The sequence below is a fragment of the Hyla sarda genome, chromosome 12 (genome assembly GCF_029499605.1).
Source record: "Hyla sarda isolate aHylSar1 chromosome 12, aHylSar1.hap1, whole genome shotgun sequence".
In the NCBI taxonomy this organism is placed as follows: Eukaryota; Metazoa; Chordata; class Amphibia; order Anura; family Hylidae; genus Hyla; species Hyla sarda.
This window is the reverse complement of record NC_079200.1, coordinates 56,425,619-56,444,250: the sequence shown is the minus strand read 5'-3', so window position 1 is coordinate 56,444,250 and position 18,632 is coordinate 56,425,619. Positions and strand designations below refer to the sequence as shown.

The 18,632-nt window shown below is 47.7% G+C and overlaps 1 protein-coding gene across 9 annotated transcripts in view; it reads left to right on the top strand.

Annotated features, from left to right (window-relative positions):
- Positions 1-18,632, top strand: part of SYCP2 (synaptonemal complex protein 2) — a 266,941-nt gene that overhangs the window by 155,325 nt on the left and 92,984 nt on the right. For all 9 annotated transcript variants that reach the window (XM_056548745.1, XM_056548746.1, XM_056548744.1 and 6 more), the window contains one exon: positions 11,685-11,755. In XM_056548745.1, the coding sequence (XP_056404720.1) occupies positions 11,685-11,755 (71 nt within the window). The remainder of the gene's footprint in view (positions 1-11,684; positions 11,756-18,632) is intronic.

Sequence of the window (18,632 nt, the reverse complement as noted above, 5' to 3'; positions counted from 1 at the left end):
TTTATTTAATTTTTAAATGGGTTAGGGCGGGTTAGGGTAGGGCAGGTAGTCAAGCACCACACTACACGCAGCACATACACAAATAAAGTTTTTCCCCACACATACCCCCACCCCCATTCGATAAGGGAAATGGCCCTCAGGAGGCATATGCCATACTTGCCTCTGACACCGAAAGTGTCACAGAGGACAAGGAAGACCCCACCTTCCTTATTTCCTCGTCCGCCTCATCATCTAGTTCAGATGATGAGCCACCAAGGCGGCAGAGACTCTGCCATGCGAGGCTGCAAACCTCCTCTGCTCCTGACCCTGTGCCCCATGCTAGTTTGAGTCCCCCTGGGGCTCATACTAGTCAAACCCCCCTGGCCAAGTTCACTGGTGCCCCGTACCGGAGAACTTGTCTGGGCTGAGCCAGCGGATCATGAGCCCGTGATTCCTGAGTTTGTTGGCGACTCAGGAATCAGGATTGATATCGTCGGGTTCACTGAAATAGATTTTTTAAGTTATTATTTCATTGACGACTTTGTCATTCTGATGGTTGAGCACTCGAATCTGTACGCCCAACAGTTCGTCGCCACAAACCCGGTCTCCTTTTTAGCTAGGCCCGGCGACTGGTTCCCAGTCAGTGCAGCCGAAATGAGGACCTTTAGGGGCTTTGTGCTTCATATGGGCCTAAAAAAACCAAGGGTCAGGCAGTACTGGAGTGGGGACGTCCTCTACTAGACCCCGCTCTACAGTATGGCCATGACCTGTCCCCGGTTCGAGGCCATTCAGAAATGTTTGCATTATGCTCATAATGCGGCATGTCCCCCCTCACCCCCAAACTGATCCCGTGCATGACCGCCTGTATAAAATCAGGACGGTCATTGATCACTTCGGCGCCAAATTTTGGGAGGCCTATGTCCCTGGAAGGGAGGTCTCTATTGATGAGTCTGACTCAGCTTTCGGCAATACATCCCATCCAAACGGGCGTGGTATGGCGTGAAGATGTATAAACTTTGCGAGAGTACCTCAGGGTACACTTTCGAGTTTATGGTGTATGAGGGACCAGATTCCCGTATTGAACTCCCAGAATGTCCCCCCCCCCCACTCTGGCAGTTAGTGGAAAGTTTGTTTGGGGCCTTTTGCACCCATTGCTAGATAAGGGTTACCACCTTTATCTGGATAACTTTTATACCAGTATGCCTCTTTTCACATCCCTTGCTGCCAGATCCACGCTCGCTTGTGAGACAGTCCGGGAGAATCAAAGAGGCCTTCCTTCCTATCTCCTGCAGACTCCTATCCCCCGGGGTGAGTCCCGTGCCTTTTCCCATGAAAACCTGTTGCTGGTCAGGTATAAGGACAAGAGGGATGTCCTTATGCTCACCACAATTCATGGGAACAGTAGCACCCCTGTCCCTGTGCGAAGTACCGCGGGACCAGTCCTCAAGCTTGATTGTATTCTGGGCTACAATCAGTATATGGGGGGAATTGATCTCTTTGATCAAGTCCTCAAGCCATATAATGCCATGCAGAAAACACGGGCATGGTACAAAAAAGTTGCGGTCTATATGGTACAGGTTTCCTCTCTTTTGTACTGTCCCAGTACGATGGCAACACAGGGACATTCCTGCAGTTCCAAGAGGAAGTTCTAATGGCCCTAATCTTTGGTGACCGCCAAAGAGCAGGTCAGAGCACCTCTGGAACTGTGGTCGCCCTGCCAACTCTTTCCAGGTGAGGTCCCCCACACTGGAAAAAGGGACAATCCCAGAAAAAATGCAGTGTTTGTCACAGGAGAGGGATTCGGAAGGACACCACACAGTGTGACACTTGCCCCGATCATCCAGGCCTCTGCATTAAAAATTGCTTCAGGAAGTATCACACTTCCATGGAGTACTACATTTTTAATGCTTTTCCCTAGTTTTAATTCCCCCAAATTCGACTCCAATGTACCAGTCCAGAGTACATTGTCTTCAAAACTTTAAACCTGAACATCCCCCCCCCCCCCCCCCCCCAAAGAAAAAAATGATTTCGCAATACCCCTGATAATATTTTTTCTCTATCAGCTCCATTGGGGGACACAGACCATGGGTATATGCTGTGCTGATGTCATTAGGGGGCTTGACACTATGGCAACAGCAGGATATACCCGCCTACAGGCACCTGAGCTAATCAGTTTTAGCTTAGTGTTTGTAGGAGGCAGACACTGGTCTTGGGTTCGGCAGACGCTGGTCTGGGGTTCCCTAGACCTGGGGTTCCCCAGACCTGGTCTAACCTTTTATTTGTTTTTTGTTTTCTAGATTAGGGACCTTTAGATTTTTATCTCCCTTTTCTTTTCTGTTTTCAGGTGGGGACTCAGGAACATTGCGTTCACTGTTTCCCCATTTGCGATTGAGAGGGCACAGACATAGTGAATGTACTGTCAACCCCCTCTTGCCAATGGTCAGAACCTGGGGTTATACCTCACGGGTCACCTCCCTGGTCGTCCCGCTGTTACAGCCCGGCATGATGCAGGTGACAAAAGCTGACTGAAGACTTCATTAGGTAAGTTCTTCTGACTGAGGTGAGTATTTCCCCTCCTTTCTTACAGGTTTTAGGGACTTTCAACCTCTGGAGACACCCTGTTTTGGCCCACTCCTTTTTATTATTGCTGGGCAACCCCTGCCAATCCCTAGGATGTTGGGGACTTTTTTCAGTGATGTGGGACTGTGAGCCCACCTTTCTTATTGTCCCTGGGTCTCCCTATCATCTCTGGGGATAAGGGGAGCTTGTCAGTGGTGTAGTACTGTCTCAGCGCCTGTTTGTTCAGGCGCCGGCGTTTGACATGCAGTTAGTTTTCTCTCAGCAGCCGCGTGCTGCCGACTCTCCCTTCCCCTCTCTCATAAAAGTGCCGGCTTCGGCCGCATCATGTGTTGATGTGTCCGGAGCACAGTTCCCTCCTCCGGTCGGCAGCGGTGAGCCTGCGGCGGCGTGTTTAGCTGCTCCCTTCCCCTTACACTCGCCTATGCGACGGGGGTTGAGAGCGGGCACCATTATAACCGGCCACATTATTTTCTCAGCCGTGGCTCTTGCTGGACTGTAGCCCCGCCCACCCGTACCCTATGAGGTACAGGTGCGCAAATTAGTTGTCTGTTCTTCTGCCAATTAGCGCAGTTCGCATGCAAAGGGGCTTCTAGGACCAAACAGAGGCGCCCTAGTCTAATCGTTTGTTTCCAGTAGGGTGTCCAGACAGGCGCCCTCGCGGGACAAGAAGGCTCCCTCCTTCCAGACCCGTCACTCCTGGAAATCGGATAACCGTTCTGGCCATTTCACGGCAAGCCTACCTCTGACTGAAGGGACGCAACCACCCGCGGATGTTTCTCGGGTGGGAGGTCGTCTGTTACTCTTCCAGGATGTCTGGTCAGCACACGTGCAGGACTCCTGGGTTAGGGATGGGGTCTCCAATGGATAACGGATCGAGTTTGCCTCCCTTCCGAGGGATCGCTTTTTTCGTTCCCGGGCCCCCAGGTCCCCCTCTCTTGCAAGGGTCTTTCGGGGCGCGCTCCAGACCCTCCTCATTCAGGGAGTAATTGTCGCGGTTCATCCTGAGTAGTGTTTTTTGGGCTTTTATTCCAACCTCTTCGTGGTTCCCAAGAAAGGAGGTTCCGTTCGCCCGATCCTGGACCTAAAGCACCTCATCCAACATCTTCTCCTCTGCCACTTGGAATCCGCCACTTGGCATGGAATCTCTCTGTTCGGTTGTGGCGTCCATGGATCAAGGGGTATTTCCTTCCTCAGTGGACATCCGGGATGCCTACCTCCACATCCCACTTTTTCCGGGGCATCCGTGTTATCTCCGCTTTGCAGTTCCGGAAGGCCATTTTCAGTTTGTGGCCCTTCCCTTTGGTCTGGCCACTGCTCCAAGGGTCTTCACCAAGGTCCTGGCGCCTGTGATCGCCCTCTTACGGTCGAGGGGTGTCTCAGTGATTCCATATCTGGACGACCTCCTGATCAAGGCTCCAACCAGGACCCAGAATCTGGGGTCTCCATCTTACCCTTCAGACCTTGTCCCATTTCGGCTGGATGGTCAATCAGGACAAGTCCAACCTGACTCCAACTCAGTCTCTAATATTTCTGGGACTCCAGTTCGACACCGCGTCCGCCCCGGATTCAGCTCCCGTCGGACAAGCGGCGGATTCTTCTGTCGGGGGTTCGGATACTCCAAACCCCGGTTCCGGTTTCCATTCGCTTCTGCATGGAAGTTCTAGGATGAATGGTGGCGGCCATGGTGGCCACTCCATTTGCCCAATTTCATTACCGGCCTCTTCAACTTGCGCTTCTATCCCGGTGGGACCGATCTCCGTTGTCCCTCGATCGCAGGATCATTCTTCCTCAGAGGGCTCGCGTGTCCCTTCGGTGGTGGCTTCTTTCCCCCCTTCTTTTGCAGGGGCGCTCCTTTCTGCCCCTCTGTTGGCAAGTCGTCGCGACGGATGCCAGTCTTTCGGGTTGGGGAGGTGTCTTCAGGGACTGGACGGTCCAAGGCCTTCTTGGCTGTCTTATTTTCGTTGGTGTGAATCTCACTCCTTTTCTCCTGTTACATTCTCTCTCCCTCGACTTCTTTCCTTTTTGCAGTCGGGGCTAGAAGAACAGTTAGCTCTCAGTTCCCTTAAAGGGGTTTTCCGGTGCTTAGACATCTTATCCCCTATCCAAAGGATAGGGGATAACATGCCTGATCGCGGGAGTCCTGCCACTGGGGACCCCCGTGATCTTGCACGCGGCACCCCGTTTGTAATCAGTCCCTGGAGCATGTTCGCTCCGGGTCTGATTACTGTTGATCAGGGGGCTGGCGGCGTGTGACGTCACGCCTCCGCCCCCGTGTGACATCATGCTCCGCCCCTCAATGCAAGTCTATGGGAGGGGGCGTGACAGCTATCACGCCCCCTCCTGTAGGCTTGCATTGAGGGGTGGAGCGTGACATCACACGGGGGCGGAGGCGTGACGTCACACGCCATCGGCCTTGTGGTCGCCGCTAATCAGACCCGGAGCGAACACGCTCCGGGGACTGATTACAAACGGGGTGCCGCGTGCAAGATCACGGGGGTCCCCAGCTGCGGGACTCCCGCGATCAGGCATCTTATCCCCTATCCTTTGGATAGGGGATAAGATGTCTAAGCTCCGGAGAACCCCTTTAAGAGTCAGGTTTCGACCCTTTCCATTCTTTTCCAACGTCCTCTAGCGTCGGATCCCCATATCCAGACTTTTCTTCAGGGAGTGGCCCACGCGGCGCCTCCTTACAGGTCCCCTACACCTCCCTGGGACTTGAACTTAGTTCTTGGTGCCCTGCAGGGTACTCCCTTCGAACCCCTCTTCGGCTCCTTTCTTGGAAGGTGGCATTCCTTATTGGTATTACCTCTATTCTGAGAGTTTCAGAGCTGGCAGTGGCAGCTCCCTCCTGCGGTTCTGCTTTCCTGATTGTACACCAGGACAAATTTGTTTTCCATCCGGTTCCATCCTTTTTACCAAAAGTTGTTTCTGTTTTTCATCTCAATGAGGACATCGTCCTGCCGTCCTTTTGTCCGGCTCCCTCTCATCCCAAGGAACATTTGCTCCACAAACTTGATGTGGTGAGGGCTGTTCGGACCGATCTCGCAGTCACTTCTTTTCGACAGTGTGACTCCTTTTTTGTTCTTAGGGAAGGTCCACCATTTCTCTGTGGATCCGATCTGCTATTTCGGAAGATTACCGCTGCAAGGGGAAGACCCCACCCTTCAGGGTTTCTGCTCATTCCACTCGTTCTGTCGGGGCATCCTGAGCTCTCCGCAACAAGGCTTCGGCCTTGCAGATCTGTAGAGCGGCTATATGCTCGTCTTTACACACTTTCACAAGGTTCTACCAGGTTCATACCTTTGCATCTGCTGATGCTAGTCTGGGCCGTAAGGTGTTGCAGGTGGCGGTGGTCGAGCCGTCCACCTGACTGATTTTCCTTTGCCCACCCTAGGGACTGCTTTGGTACGTCCCATGGTCTGTGTCCCCCAATGGAGCTGATAGAGAAAAGGAGATTTTTTATGCTTACCGTAAAATCTTTCTCGAAGGATTCATTTGGGGACAGGGGACACAGCACCCACCCTTTTTTTCTCTGGTATTCCTGGTTCAGTTACCTGTTCAGTTAGTTTTTATTCTGGTTTCTCAGACAGTTCGTGTTTTTTTCCTGACCTGTCGGTCCTCTCCTACTGCTCTGGGACTAAAACTGATTAGCTCAGGTGCCTGTAGGCGGGTATATTCTGCTGGGAGTGGCCGACTTTTCTTGTTGCCATAGTGTCAAGCCTCCTAGTGACAGCAGCACAGCATATACCCATGGTCCCCAATGGTTCCTTCGAGAAAGAGATTTTACAGTAAGCATAAAGAATCGCCTTTTTTTTTTCCCCCAAAAAAAATAAATGTATCATGGGACACAGTCAACAGCATTGGGGGATTGCAAGTTACCTCAAATGCGTAGCGCTCTCTCCCCACCTGAGCGGGGTGCACATTTGAGGTAACAGAATCGGAACGGCCAAACACATCACATTCCTAGAATGATGATTCAGAGCATAGGGTTTGGGGCGGGCATCACTTTTACTTTTGGCTTTACTCTGGGTCATCATTCTGGAAAAATTATTGGCATATCAGTAGTAAAATAGCAATTTTCATTTTCCCCAAACTACACTTCATCTATTCATGGAAAATAAATTTAGGGAACACTCGTCTGTTCCAAATCTCCACTTCACCCCTATACACCTTCCCTAGGGGGTGTACTGTTTGTAATAAGTTCACATGTGGGTATTCCTTTCTTGTATTTTCCTCTGAATGTATGTAACTGTTAGGTCCGTAAGAAACCTCAAATGCGTTCTCCCTCATGAGCTCTGTCATATTTCCAGGTGACTATTCGGAGTCACATGTTAGTTGTTCACAGAATTATGAAGCAGAGCATAGGTTGAAAATTGCAATTTTCAAAAGCTACCCTTCATCCATTCTTGGAAAATAAATTTAGGAAACACGCGTGCGTTCAAAATGTCCTCTTTACCCCTATACCCATTTCTCAGGTGGGGGTACTTTCTGTAGTGGTGTCACATATTGGTGTTTCATTTTTGTATTTTCCTCTAAATGTATGTAATCGTCAGCTACTGATATGCTTTAGGCCACAAATGCAAACAGACCTCTATGACTTCTGAGCCTTTTTGTGCGCCCGTCCAGCACGTTACCCCATATGTAACCCAATTTCTCTCATTACCCCTTGTGAAAATGTTGTAACCCCAGCATTTTAATGTAAAACAAATCAAAATGTAAAATTTATGGCCCACTGTTCAAAAAACCTGTGACGTGTAAGTACTCACTGTATCCCTTGTTACCTTGAGGTGTGTAGTTTCAAAATTGTGGTCACTTGACGTTTATTTTTTATTTTTTTTATTTTAAGTCAGAACCTCAACCATTGCAGTGCAAATCACCACTTTAGGCCTCAAATCTCATTGGTACTCTCACTCCTAAGCCCTGTTTTGCACCCACATAGTGCTTTACCGCCATATATGGGGTATTTCTTTTTTCTGAAGAAATTGGGCTACAAACTTTGTGGAGCTTTTTTTCTCTTACTACTTGTGAAACTAAAAATGTTTTGGTTAATACCAGCAATTCAGTGTTAAAAACTAATTTTTTAACTTACGGCCCACTGTTAAAAAGTGAGGTTTTAAGTGCTCACTATAACCCTTGTTACGTTCCTTGAGGGGTGTAATTTCTAAAATGGTGTCACGTGTGGGGTTTTTGCGGTTCTTGCACAATTGGGGCTTTGTAAATGCACATGGTCCCCAACTTTTCACTCCAAAAGCCCAATAGTGCTCCTTCTATTCTGAACATTGCAGTGCGCCCACAGAGCACTTTACATCCACATATGGGGTATTTTCTTTCTCAGGAGAAATTGCACTACAAAATTTGTGGGCCTTTTCCCCTATTACCCAATGTGAAAATGAAACATTTGGGGTAACACTATCAATATAGTGGGAAAAACACATTTTTCACTTTTACGGCCCACTGTTCAAAATACCTGTGAGGTGTAAGTACTCACTGTAACCCCTTGTTACATTCCTGGAGGGGGTGTAGTTTCCAAAATGGTGTCACATGTGGGGAGTTTCTGCTGTTATGGTTCCATGGGAGGTTTGTAAATGCACATGGCCCCGACCTCAATTCCAGCTAAATTCTCTCTCCAAAAGTCCAATGGCACTCCTTCTGTTCTGAGACCTGTAGTGTGCCAGCAGAGCACTTTACGTCCACATATGGGGCGTTTTCTTAATCGGGAGAAATTGGGTTTCAAATTTTGGGGTCCATTTTTTTCCTATTACACCATGTCAAAATGAAAAATTTTGAGTAACACCATCCTTTTAGTGTTAAAAATCAAATTTTTCATTTTCTCGTCCAAGTTCGACGCAAACCCGTCAAACGCCTGTGAGGTGTGAAGGCTCACTGTACCTCTTGTTACGTTGTTTTTTTTTTTGCTGTTCTGGCACCCTGGTGACTTGCTAAATGCAACATGCCCCCCAAAAACCATTTCAGCAAAATCTCTTTGCACCTTCTCCTCTGAGCATTGTAGTGCACCAGCAGAGCACTTTACGTCCACATATGGGGTATTTCCTTACACAGAAGTAATGGGGTTTTACATTTTGGGGGGCATTTTCTCCTATTACCCCTTGTGAAAAAGAAATATTTGGAGTAACACCATTTTAGTGTTAAAAATAAAATTTTCAATTTTCACGTCCAACTTCAACACAAACTCGTCAAACACCTGTGAGGTGTTAAGGCTTACTATACCCCTTGTTACGTTCCTTGAGGGGTGTAGTTTCCCAAATAGTGTGCCATGTGGATTTTTTTTTTTTTTTTTTTGCTGTTCGGGTACCATGGGGGCTTCCTAAATGCAACATATCAACAACTAAATAATGCCCCAAGAGGAGGGGAGGGTACAATTACACTAAACAACAAGTGTGCCCATAAGGCACTGAAGTCCACATAATCCCTACTCCTATAAAACGTAACTTTTATTCATTGATTTATAAATTAACCAAGGGAGGAATATAAAAACCACAACTAATTCCACTTGATGTAATCCACTATCCTTTCCAATATTGTATCCAAATGTTCTATTCAGAACTAGTTAGGAAAAGGATGTTCAGTACTAAACTAGTGCTGATTAGAGGCTTTTTGAGCCGACATTGGAGTCAGTTGCCCGTGTAGTGTGCACTGCCTCTCACTTAACTTCTTATATTCCATTGAATATTAGTGCAATTAAAACCATGTATCTGCTAACATCCTACATGTTTCGTAACTAAGTGTGGCTTTCTCAAGGATGGCAGCTAGCTAATAGCTAATCAGCAATAGTTTAGTACTAAACATCCTTTTCCTAACTAGTTCTGAATAGAACATTGGTTGGATACAATATTGGAAAGGATAGTGGATTACATCCAGCGGAATTAGTAGTGGTTTTAATATTTCTCCCTTGGTTAACTTATAAATGAATGAATAAAAGTTACATTTTATAAGAGTAGGGATTATGAGGATTTCGGTGCCTTATGGGCACACTTGTTGTTTATCCTAAACGCAACATGGCTCCTAAAACAGTGACAGCAAAATTCGCTCTCCAAAATCCCACAGTTGCTCTTTCCCTCTTGAGCCATGTTGCGAGCCTGAGAGCACTCAATGTCAACAAATTGGGCTACAAATTTTGGGGGGGCTACAAGAACATGCTAGTGTAAAAAATGCAGATTTTGATTTTTCTTCTCCACATTGCCATTTTGAATACTTTGGGGAGTGCAGTTTCTATAATGGGGTCATTTATGGGGTATTTCTCACAGAAAGGCCCCTCAAATGCACTTCAAACTTAACTGGTCCCTGAAAAATTCAGATTTTGAAATTTTTGTGAAATTTTTGAAAACTGCTGCTATACTTTGAAGCCCTCTAATGTCTTCAAAAAGTAAAATGATGATGCCAACATAAAGTAGACATATTGTATTTCTGAATCAATATATAATTTATTTGGAATGTCCATTTTCATTACAAGCAGAGAGTTTCAAAGTTGGAAAAAATGTTAAAAATTTTCATGAAATTTTCATGAAAGAAAGGATGCAAGTAACGACGAAAATTTAACACTGTTGAAGTAGAACATGCCACTAAAAACCATCTCTGAATCAGAATAAAAAGTAAAAGCATTCCAGAGTTATTAATGCATAAAGTGACAGTGGTCAGAATTGCAAAAAAGGACAGTCCTTAAGGGGAAAATGGGCTGAGTCCCTAAGGGGTTGATTGTATTAACCCTCAGAATAAAGAAAACATGTAATTTTTACCATAAAGTGTATGGTGTGAAAATTAAGCCTTCCAAAATTAGCAAAATTGCGGTTTTCTTTTCATCTTTCCCACACAAATAATATTTGTTTGGTTTTGCCATACATTTTATTGTAAAAGTAAAAAAGAACTTTGTGAGTGATGTCATTACAAAGTACAATTGGTCGCGCAAAAAACAAGCCCTCATTTGGGTCCGTGGATGGAAATATAAAAGACTTATGATTTTTAGAAGGCGAGAGGGGAAAATCCGATAATGCAAAAATAAAATTGGCTGTGTCCTTAAAGGAGTACTCAGTCCCTAAACATCTTATCTATTATCCAAAGGAAACCCTGCGATCTCCAGCACGGCACCCGGCATAATGGCTATGTACTAACTGTCACGCCCCCTCCCATAGACATGAATGGAGGGGGGGGGCATGGTGTGACGTTGGACAGAACAGCGTGGTGTCGACCCGGAGATCGTGGGGGTCCCAGTTGCCAGACCCCCCCCCCCCCCCCCCCCGTGATCAGATAGGGGATAAGATGTCTAGGGGCACCTTTAACCCCTTTAAGGGGTACTCTGTCCCTACACATGTTATGCCTTATCCAAAGGATCCCCGGGCCGATGCTGTGGCTTCCTTGATCGTGACGTCATGCCACGCCCCCTCCATTTATGTCAATGGGAGGGGGCATGACAACTAGTACACAGCCGCCACGCCTCCTCCCATAGACATGAATGGAGGGGGCATGGCGGCTGTGTACACTCTGTACACCGGATGACTGGGGTGCCGCTGCAGAGATTGCAGGGGTCCCCAGCGGCCAGACCCCTGCAATCGGACATATTATCCCCCATCCTTTGGATAGGGGATAACATGTCTACCGACGGAGTACCCTTTGAAGGACACATCCCCTTTTGGCCTTAAACTGATCTCTAAGGTTTTGCTTTCATGTTAGTGGCAATAATTAGTGTTAGGCTACCTTAACATTACGTTTAGGCACTACAGCTGCTGGGTCCAGCTTAAAAATTTCAGATAGTGACTCCAGTCGGCTCATTTTTGCCCCGTATCTAATTTTGTGACTAGACTTAAAACCGTGGTATACTACTCTGACTCTGGTCAGTTAATTAAAGTGAATGGGTTTCGGCGCCGGTCTGGCTAGGATACGGGAGCGTCCGGTTTTAAATTTCCCAGCCGTACCCAGCAGCCATGGGGCCTAAATGTAATGTGAATGCAGCCTTAGTAAAAATCTAAATTATTTGTATTTTTGACAATGGTGTCAGATGTTTCTAGCAAGAGATCCAAATGTGTTTACTACCATAACAGCTTTGTATTTCTCAAAAATGTAAGGAAGTTCTCCTCTGTTAAAGTTTTAACATTTATGTTGTCATATCGTAGGAAAAAAGTCAGAGTAAAAACACTAAAAAAGGAAGTAAACAGTCAAATGTTGACATAGCGGTGAATGACTGGTAAGTGTTTTGTTTTATCACTGTATAGTTTTTTTTTTAAACTCGTTTTATTGAAGTTTGAATAAAAAAAATACACAACAACTACACAGAGTGGACACTTGCACGACAGGAGAACAATGTCGATGATACAAATACACAGGAAAACAAATGCCACACGGTACCAATCATGTAGAGCAATTCAAACAGTAATAACCCAACCTTAAAACTGAAATAAAATAAAGCACACCTCATGCCCTTGTACTACAGGGGCATAGCCCCAGACATAAATCCAATCCGGGAAGATGCAGGGTGGGAGTGGAGGACATACCAGCTGCTACCCTGCAATAGAGCAGAACAGATAGCAATGAAAGGAAAAACCAGAGACACAAGACTAAGAAAGATACAAGCGAGGGAGAAAAGGGGGGACAATGACACCACAGCAAGAAGAAAGAAATCAATAGGAATTAAAAGGGAGAGCCCAAAGCCCCCGAAGACATTAAAGAGGTAAAAGCTGAGGGCGAGTATCTGGTAAGGGTAGAGCTACACAAAGTGCCCCACACATTATGAAATTTGTCAGGGCATTTCCTATGTTTAAAAACTAGCTGTTCATAGGGGACTAATTTCCGCCACTGGAAGAGAGATGGTGATCGGGGGGGTCCATCCATCGCAAGGCCACCGCTTTCCTAGCCAGGAATAACGACTCATGTAAGAATATTCTCAAATGGTGTTGCCAGGCTTCTTCAGAGAGCAAACCAAAGAGACAAATCAGGGGATCCAACGGGACCGGGAGGGAAATGAGAGAGGTCAAGAAATCCACAATACTCTGCCAATACGCCTGAAGTGAGGGACATTGTCACACCATATGCCAGAAATCAGCTCTAGGAGAGTGACACCTGTGGCAGGCATCGGAAGGCACTCGCCCAATTCTATAAAGTCGCACCGGAGTGAGATAGCAATGATGAGTAATGTATAGTTGAATTAGTTTATTGTTAGCTGCCGGAGAGACTGTCAAATGAGAAGACAGCATCTCTGCCTAATCCTCCGCCGTGAGCGAAGGGACACATGCCTTCCCATAAGCCTACGCCAGGTCAGTAGTGCGGGCAATTTTAGCTCTAGTGAGGTGAGTGTGTAGTAAGGAGATTAAAACCTGCGGTCCCTGGGACCGGAGGACCTCTATGAGGGGATAGATGGAAATGGGAGACCTTGGTGAGGGGAACTGGGGAGACAGGGCGTGTCGGAGCTGCAGATACTGGTAAAAACCCTCCCGGGTGATCCCACAGTCAGTTTGGAGTTGCACAAACTCCTTCAAAATGTCCTGCTGAAACATGTCACCCAACTGAGTCACCCCGTGTGCTACCCAAAAAGGGGGGTCCAGTGAGTCCTTCAAGTGAGGAAAGTGGGGATTACCCCAGAGGGGAAGGTCATCTTTGATGTCAGTAAAGGAGGTATACAGTTGTGACTGATGCCACACCTGCAATGCTAGTTTGAGGAGAAGAAGGAGTTTCCTAGTCTGGGGGGGGGAGCACCTTCCAAGAAGGCACGCTGAGAGGTGAGTCCTAAAAAGGAGGCACGGTGAAGTTCCGCATGAGGTGGGGAGTCAGGGAGGACCCAGTGTAGGAGGTAACCTAATTGACCGGCCAAATAATACCCCTTAAAGTCTGGCAGGGCAGCCCCCCCCCCCCCCCCCCCAAAATCCTTAGGGCGCTGTAGGGTGGAGAGTTTCAATTTGGATCTGCCTGCACCCCAAATAAAGGTCGGGAGGAGAGAGTCAAGGTATTTAAAAAAGCTCATGAGAACTGGATTAGAAGAGTGTTCAAGAACACTAAATAAATAAAGGAGTTTAGGAAGGACAATCATCTTCACCAGGTTAATCCTACCAGGGACTGCTAAGGGCAGAGCCCCCCAGACACGAAACTTAGCTTTAACATAGGACACAAGGGGGAAGACCTTGACCTGAAGATCTAAGAGGGGGTCCCTATTGATGACTATACCCAAATATTTGAAGTGGGAAACAACATCTAGGCCACAGAGGGTGGAGGGGCCAGGTCGCTGCCGGAGAGGCATATAGGCCGACTTCGCCCAGTTAATGCGAAGGCCTGAAAAATCACCAAATCGGTCAATTACAGAGATAGCATGGGGAAGAGTTACACTAGGTCGGGACATAAACAGAACCATATCATCGGCATAGAGACCGAGACAATCTTCCCTCCCATCGATAACAATGCCAGAATACAAAGGATCCTGACGGAGAAGAAGGGCCAGGGGCTCCACCGCCACCGCAAAAAGCAGCGGTGACAGCGGACACCCCTGACGAGTCCCCCAACCCAAAAGAAAGTGGTCAGAGGAGAGGCCATTAACAAGCACTCGGGCCCGGGGAGATGAATATAAGATAGAAACCCATTTAATATATCGAGGACCAAAACCGAAATGAGCTAGGACTTCCCTAAGGTAGGTCCATTCTACAGAGTCAAAGGCCTTAGCCGCAGGGCCCAATCCTCATCCAATGCCCCCCCAATTTGAACTGCGACCTATACCCTCCGGATATTCTCGGAGGTAGACTTTCCAGGCATGAGGCCAGTTTGGTCCCCGTGAATAATAGATAAAATAACCTTATTTAACCTATTAGCTGGTATTTTAGTAAGGTTCTTATAGTCTACATTAACCTAAGAAATGGGTCTATAAGAGCCACATTCCAGAGGGTTCTTATCGGGCTTTAAAAGGACAACTATATTGGCGTCATAGAGAGAATCGGGGAAGCAGCCTGTCTCAAAAGCAGCGTCATACATAGGTTTCAAAGGGGTGAGAAGCAGAGTAGCATAGCGAGAGAAAACTTCCACTGGCAGGCCATCAGGGCCAGGGGCCTTCCCACACTGCATACCCCCCAAAGCATCGGAAATTTCCTCCACAGTAATAGGAGAGTCTAGCAGGGAGACGGAGTGAGAGGACAGCACCGGGAACTGGATAGTATCCAAATAGGCGGTTAACGCCTCAAGGGAGTACCGCACCTGAGAGGCATAAAGTGAGGAGTAAAAGTGGACAAAGCGCTGAGCAATCAGCACATTATCCACCAACACCTGACCAGAGGCAGAAGCAATTCTAAGGATCAGAGGGGCAGCTTGGTTCTGCTTGACCAAGTGCGCCAAAAATTTACTGGACTGATTGCCATGTTCAAAATAGAATTGTTTGGAAAATAATAATTTGGGTTCATTTTTTCATTAAGATGAAGCATGTACTGACGACCAGTGGTGAGCCAGGCATGCTTATTGGCCTCTGTGGGGTCAGCAACATACGCAGCCTCCAGGTCAGAACAGGTGCGGGCTAACTCAGTCTCCCTAAGCGTCGTCTCTTTTGATATAGGAAATGGAGGATTTCAAACAGCCCCGCAGGTAGGCCTTAAGTGTCTCCCACAGCACGGCTGCAGTGCCCGTGGGTTTATTAAGCTGTAGAAATGTCTGGAGCTGGTCAGGTATCCTATCATGAGGACCAATCAGTTGTAACCAGAAGGGATGCACCTTCCATCTCCGAACATAGGTCTCCTGGGACAGTAATATCTCCACCAACAAAGGAGAGTGATCGGAGATAGCACGAGGCTAAAGTGAGATATGCGTTACCAAGGCATAGAAAAGAGGATTACAACACACTAAATCAATACGTGAAAAGGAGTTACTCCCAATGGAAAAACAGGAATATAGCATGAGACAAGGAAATTTAGATCTGAAAATATCAAGCCAACCCACCTCAGACAGGAAGGAGGTCAAAGAAGTAGGGGAGGGAGCCGGGGACAGTGGGGGTGACACATGAAGGCGATCCATCGCGAGGTCCGTAGCTAAGTTATAATCCCCCAGGCATATCACCCGAGCGTGAGGAAATCCCGCAGCAAAGGTGACCACCTGATGTAGCACCTCCAATGTGGCCGGAGGGGGATTATAGATACCTAGTAAAACAAAAGGAGTATTATTAATGAAAGCATGTACAAACACATAGTGACCCAAAGAATCTACCCGCAACTGATCCACCTCCCACCGTAACAACCCACTGTGGACCAACAAGGAGACCCCTCTGGAATAGGTAGAGTGACAGGAATGGGCAGCCCATTGAATCCACGATTTACTAAACACCCTCATGTTATCCAGAATCAAATGGGTCTCTTGAAGACACACTATTTGTGGGTTATGTCTACAGATATGAGAAAAGACCAACACCCTCTTTTTAACTGAACCCATCCCCCTAATATTCCAGGACAAAAATCGAATATCAGCCATGACTAGGAGAAAACAAGGAGTACACAGGGGCATAAATACACAGTTGGGGTGTAGCAAAGCATATAGTAGGTAGCAGCAAAGCGTCCCGGTCAATTCTAGTAGCATAGAGAGTGCAAGGCATGAGGATGTGCGTAACTCTGGAACAGGAACAAAAATAAACGCAACCAACCACTAGAACAGTCAAGTCGGGAACAGAGTTGTATCATGGCTCTAGGCCTTACGGGGGAGCCCGCACAGTGTCCGTAGACGTGAAACCCCACGTTCTCACAGGAGAACAAACCAGGATCAGGCTGGGGGAGCCGAACATAAGGAGGGGGGGGGGGAAGGGAAGTAAAGGGAGAAGGAATCAGGAAAGAGGGAGAGTACTCATCAGATCCAGGCGATCAGGAGTCCACCGCAGGCAGACGCCACAGGCTCAGTAGAAGGCTTCAGCGGTGAGGGGAGCCACGTGGCGACGCACCCAGTCAGTCGCCTCCCCAGGGTCAGTGAAGAATAGAGCACGATCACCATCCACAATACGCAGCCTGGCTGGGTAGGCCATAGAGTAAGCAATTCCAAGATCCCACAGTCGTCTCTTCACTTCCACTCTCTGTCGCTGCAGGTCGGCAGAGAAGTCGGGAAATATGGAAATCTTGGCATTGTCATAGGCACGGTCAGGGGTCCTTCGCGCCAGCCGCAGAACCAGATAACGTTCATTACAGTTCAGGATACGAGCTAGCAGAGGTTGTGGTGGTGCCCCAGGTGGGAGTGGTTTAGTAGGAACACTGTGCGCTTTCTCAACAGTAAAGGCAATAGAGAATGGCGCATCAGCGAAAGAGTCCTTCAGCCACTGCTCCACAAATGCTCCAGGGGTGGAGCCCTCAGACCTCTCAGGCATGCCATTGATACGTATATTGTTTCTGCGCAGTCTATTCTCTAAATCATCCGCTTTTTGTCTGCGCAGTTCCAGCTGGGATGTTAGGTCAGTCATGGAGGCAGGGATAGGTGCCAATGTATCCTCCACAGTAGATATCTGCCCCTCTGTATGAGCAACTCTCTCCCTCAGGGCCTGCATGTCCTGTCTCAGGACCCCCACATCAATTTTCACCTCTTCCAGCTTTCCGGTAAGGGAGGTCTGGCAAGAGGCTATAGCTGCTAGCAGCTGTGCCGAGACCTCCCGCAGCATGAGCTCCAGGGCCGACTCTCCTACCTCTGTGGCTGCAGGGCTGCGGGGGGAGGACCCCGCCTGGTATCTGGACGAGGAGTGTGCAGCCTGGGCACCATCTTGAGGCCCGTCCCAGGCAAACTTTCGGAGCTTTTCGGCAGCCGCGCTGCCCTTGTTGAGGGACGGATCCAGCTTGGGAGGCATCCCTGATGCTTGAGAGCGGGTCCGGACCATAAATAGGGCCAGGATCAGATCAGTAAGCTAAGAAGCACGGGCGCTAGAGTGGGAGCTCGGTTCACCGCTCATGTCCGGCGCTTAGCCGCGCCCCCATCACTGTACTAATTATAGAAATATTCTTATTTATTAAGAAATGATTTCCCTTACAATCATACGACAAGGCTATTCCATTGTATAACATACTATTTGTTAAACAGCAAATAATATTATAAACCGAAAACCTGATATTTTTGTTCACAAGCAACACCAACAAAAGAGCAAATATCAGACTATACAATAACAGCAGGGCCGGATTAACGTAGGGGCGGATGGAGCTGCCGCTCCAGGCCCCTACATGAAAATAGGCCCAGTGGCCTGCACAGACGGCCCGCATAGGCCGCCCGCCACCCGCGATAAATATGATAACAGAAAAAGAGGGCTGGCGCTGCACTGTCCCAGGCCGGCCCTGCTTCTTACTTAGGGCCCTGGGTCACTGCAGGCCGCTGCAGCACTGTTTTCTTTTTATAAATAGTTAGCCTCCGGCCCTTTAAGGTGAGTGCAGGGGCCGTGGCCGCAATGCATCTCTGGGAAGACAGCCGAGGGAAGCTCCTCCCCCTCCCCCCACACTCCTCTGTGTGCAGGCTGCAGCCCTATTGGAGCGGGCAGGTTCTTTGCTTCCTGCTCCATTGCTGACTACATCACCCGCCCGCGCCGAAGGGGAACAGGAAGACTTCCCCTGCCCACCGCTGTGGCCCCCTATACAACAGGTAATTTTCTGGGAGGAAAAGGTTGAGGGGCAAATTGCTGTTTGGGGGGTCAGTGGGAGTTAAATGGGCAATTTCTTAATGTTTCCTGACCAGGGGGCCTCCAGCAGTTTTAAAAATACAACTCCCAGCATGCCTTTGGCTGTCCAGACATGCTGGGAGTTGTAGTTTTGCAACACTTTATCTATCTATCTCCTATCTATCTATCTATCTATCTATCTATCATATCTATCTCCTATCTATCTAATTTCTATCTTATATCTCAGTGTTTGCTGACCATGGTGCCTCCAGCTGTTGCAAAACTATAACTCCCAGCATGCCTTTGGCTGCCCAGACATGCTGGGAGTTGTAGTTTTGCAACACTTTATCTATCTATCTCATATCTATCTATCTCATATCTATCTATCTCATATCTATCTATCTATATCATATCTATCTATCTCATATCTATCTCATATCTATCTATCTCCTATCTATCTCATATCTATCTATCTATATCATATCTATCTATC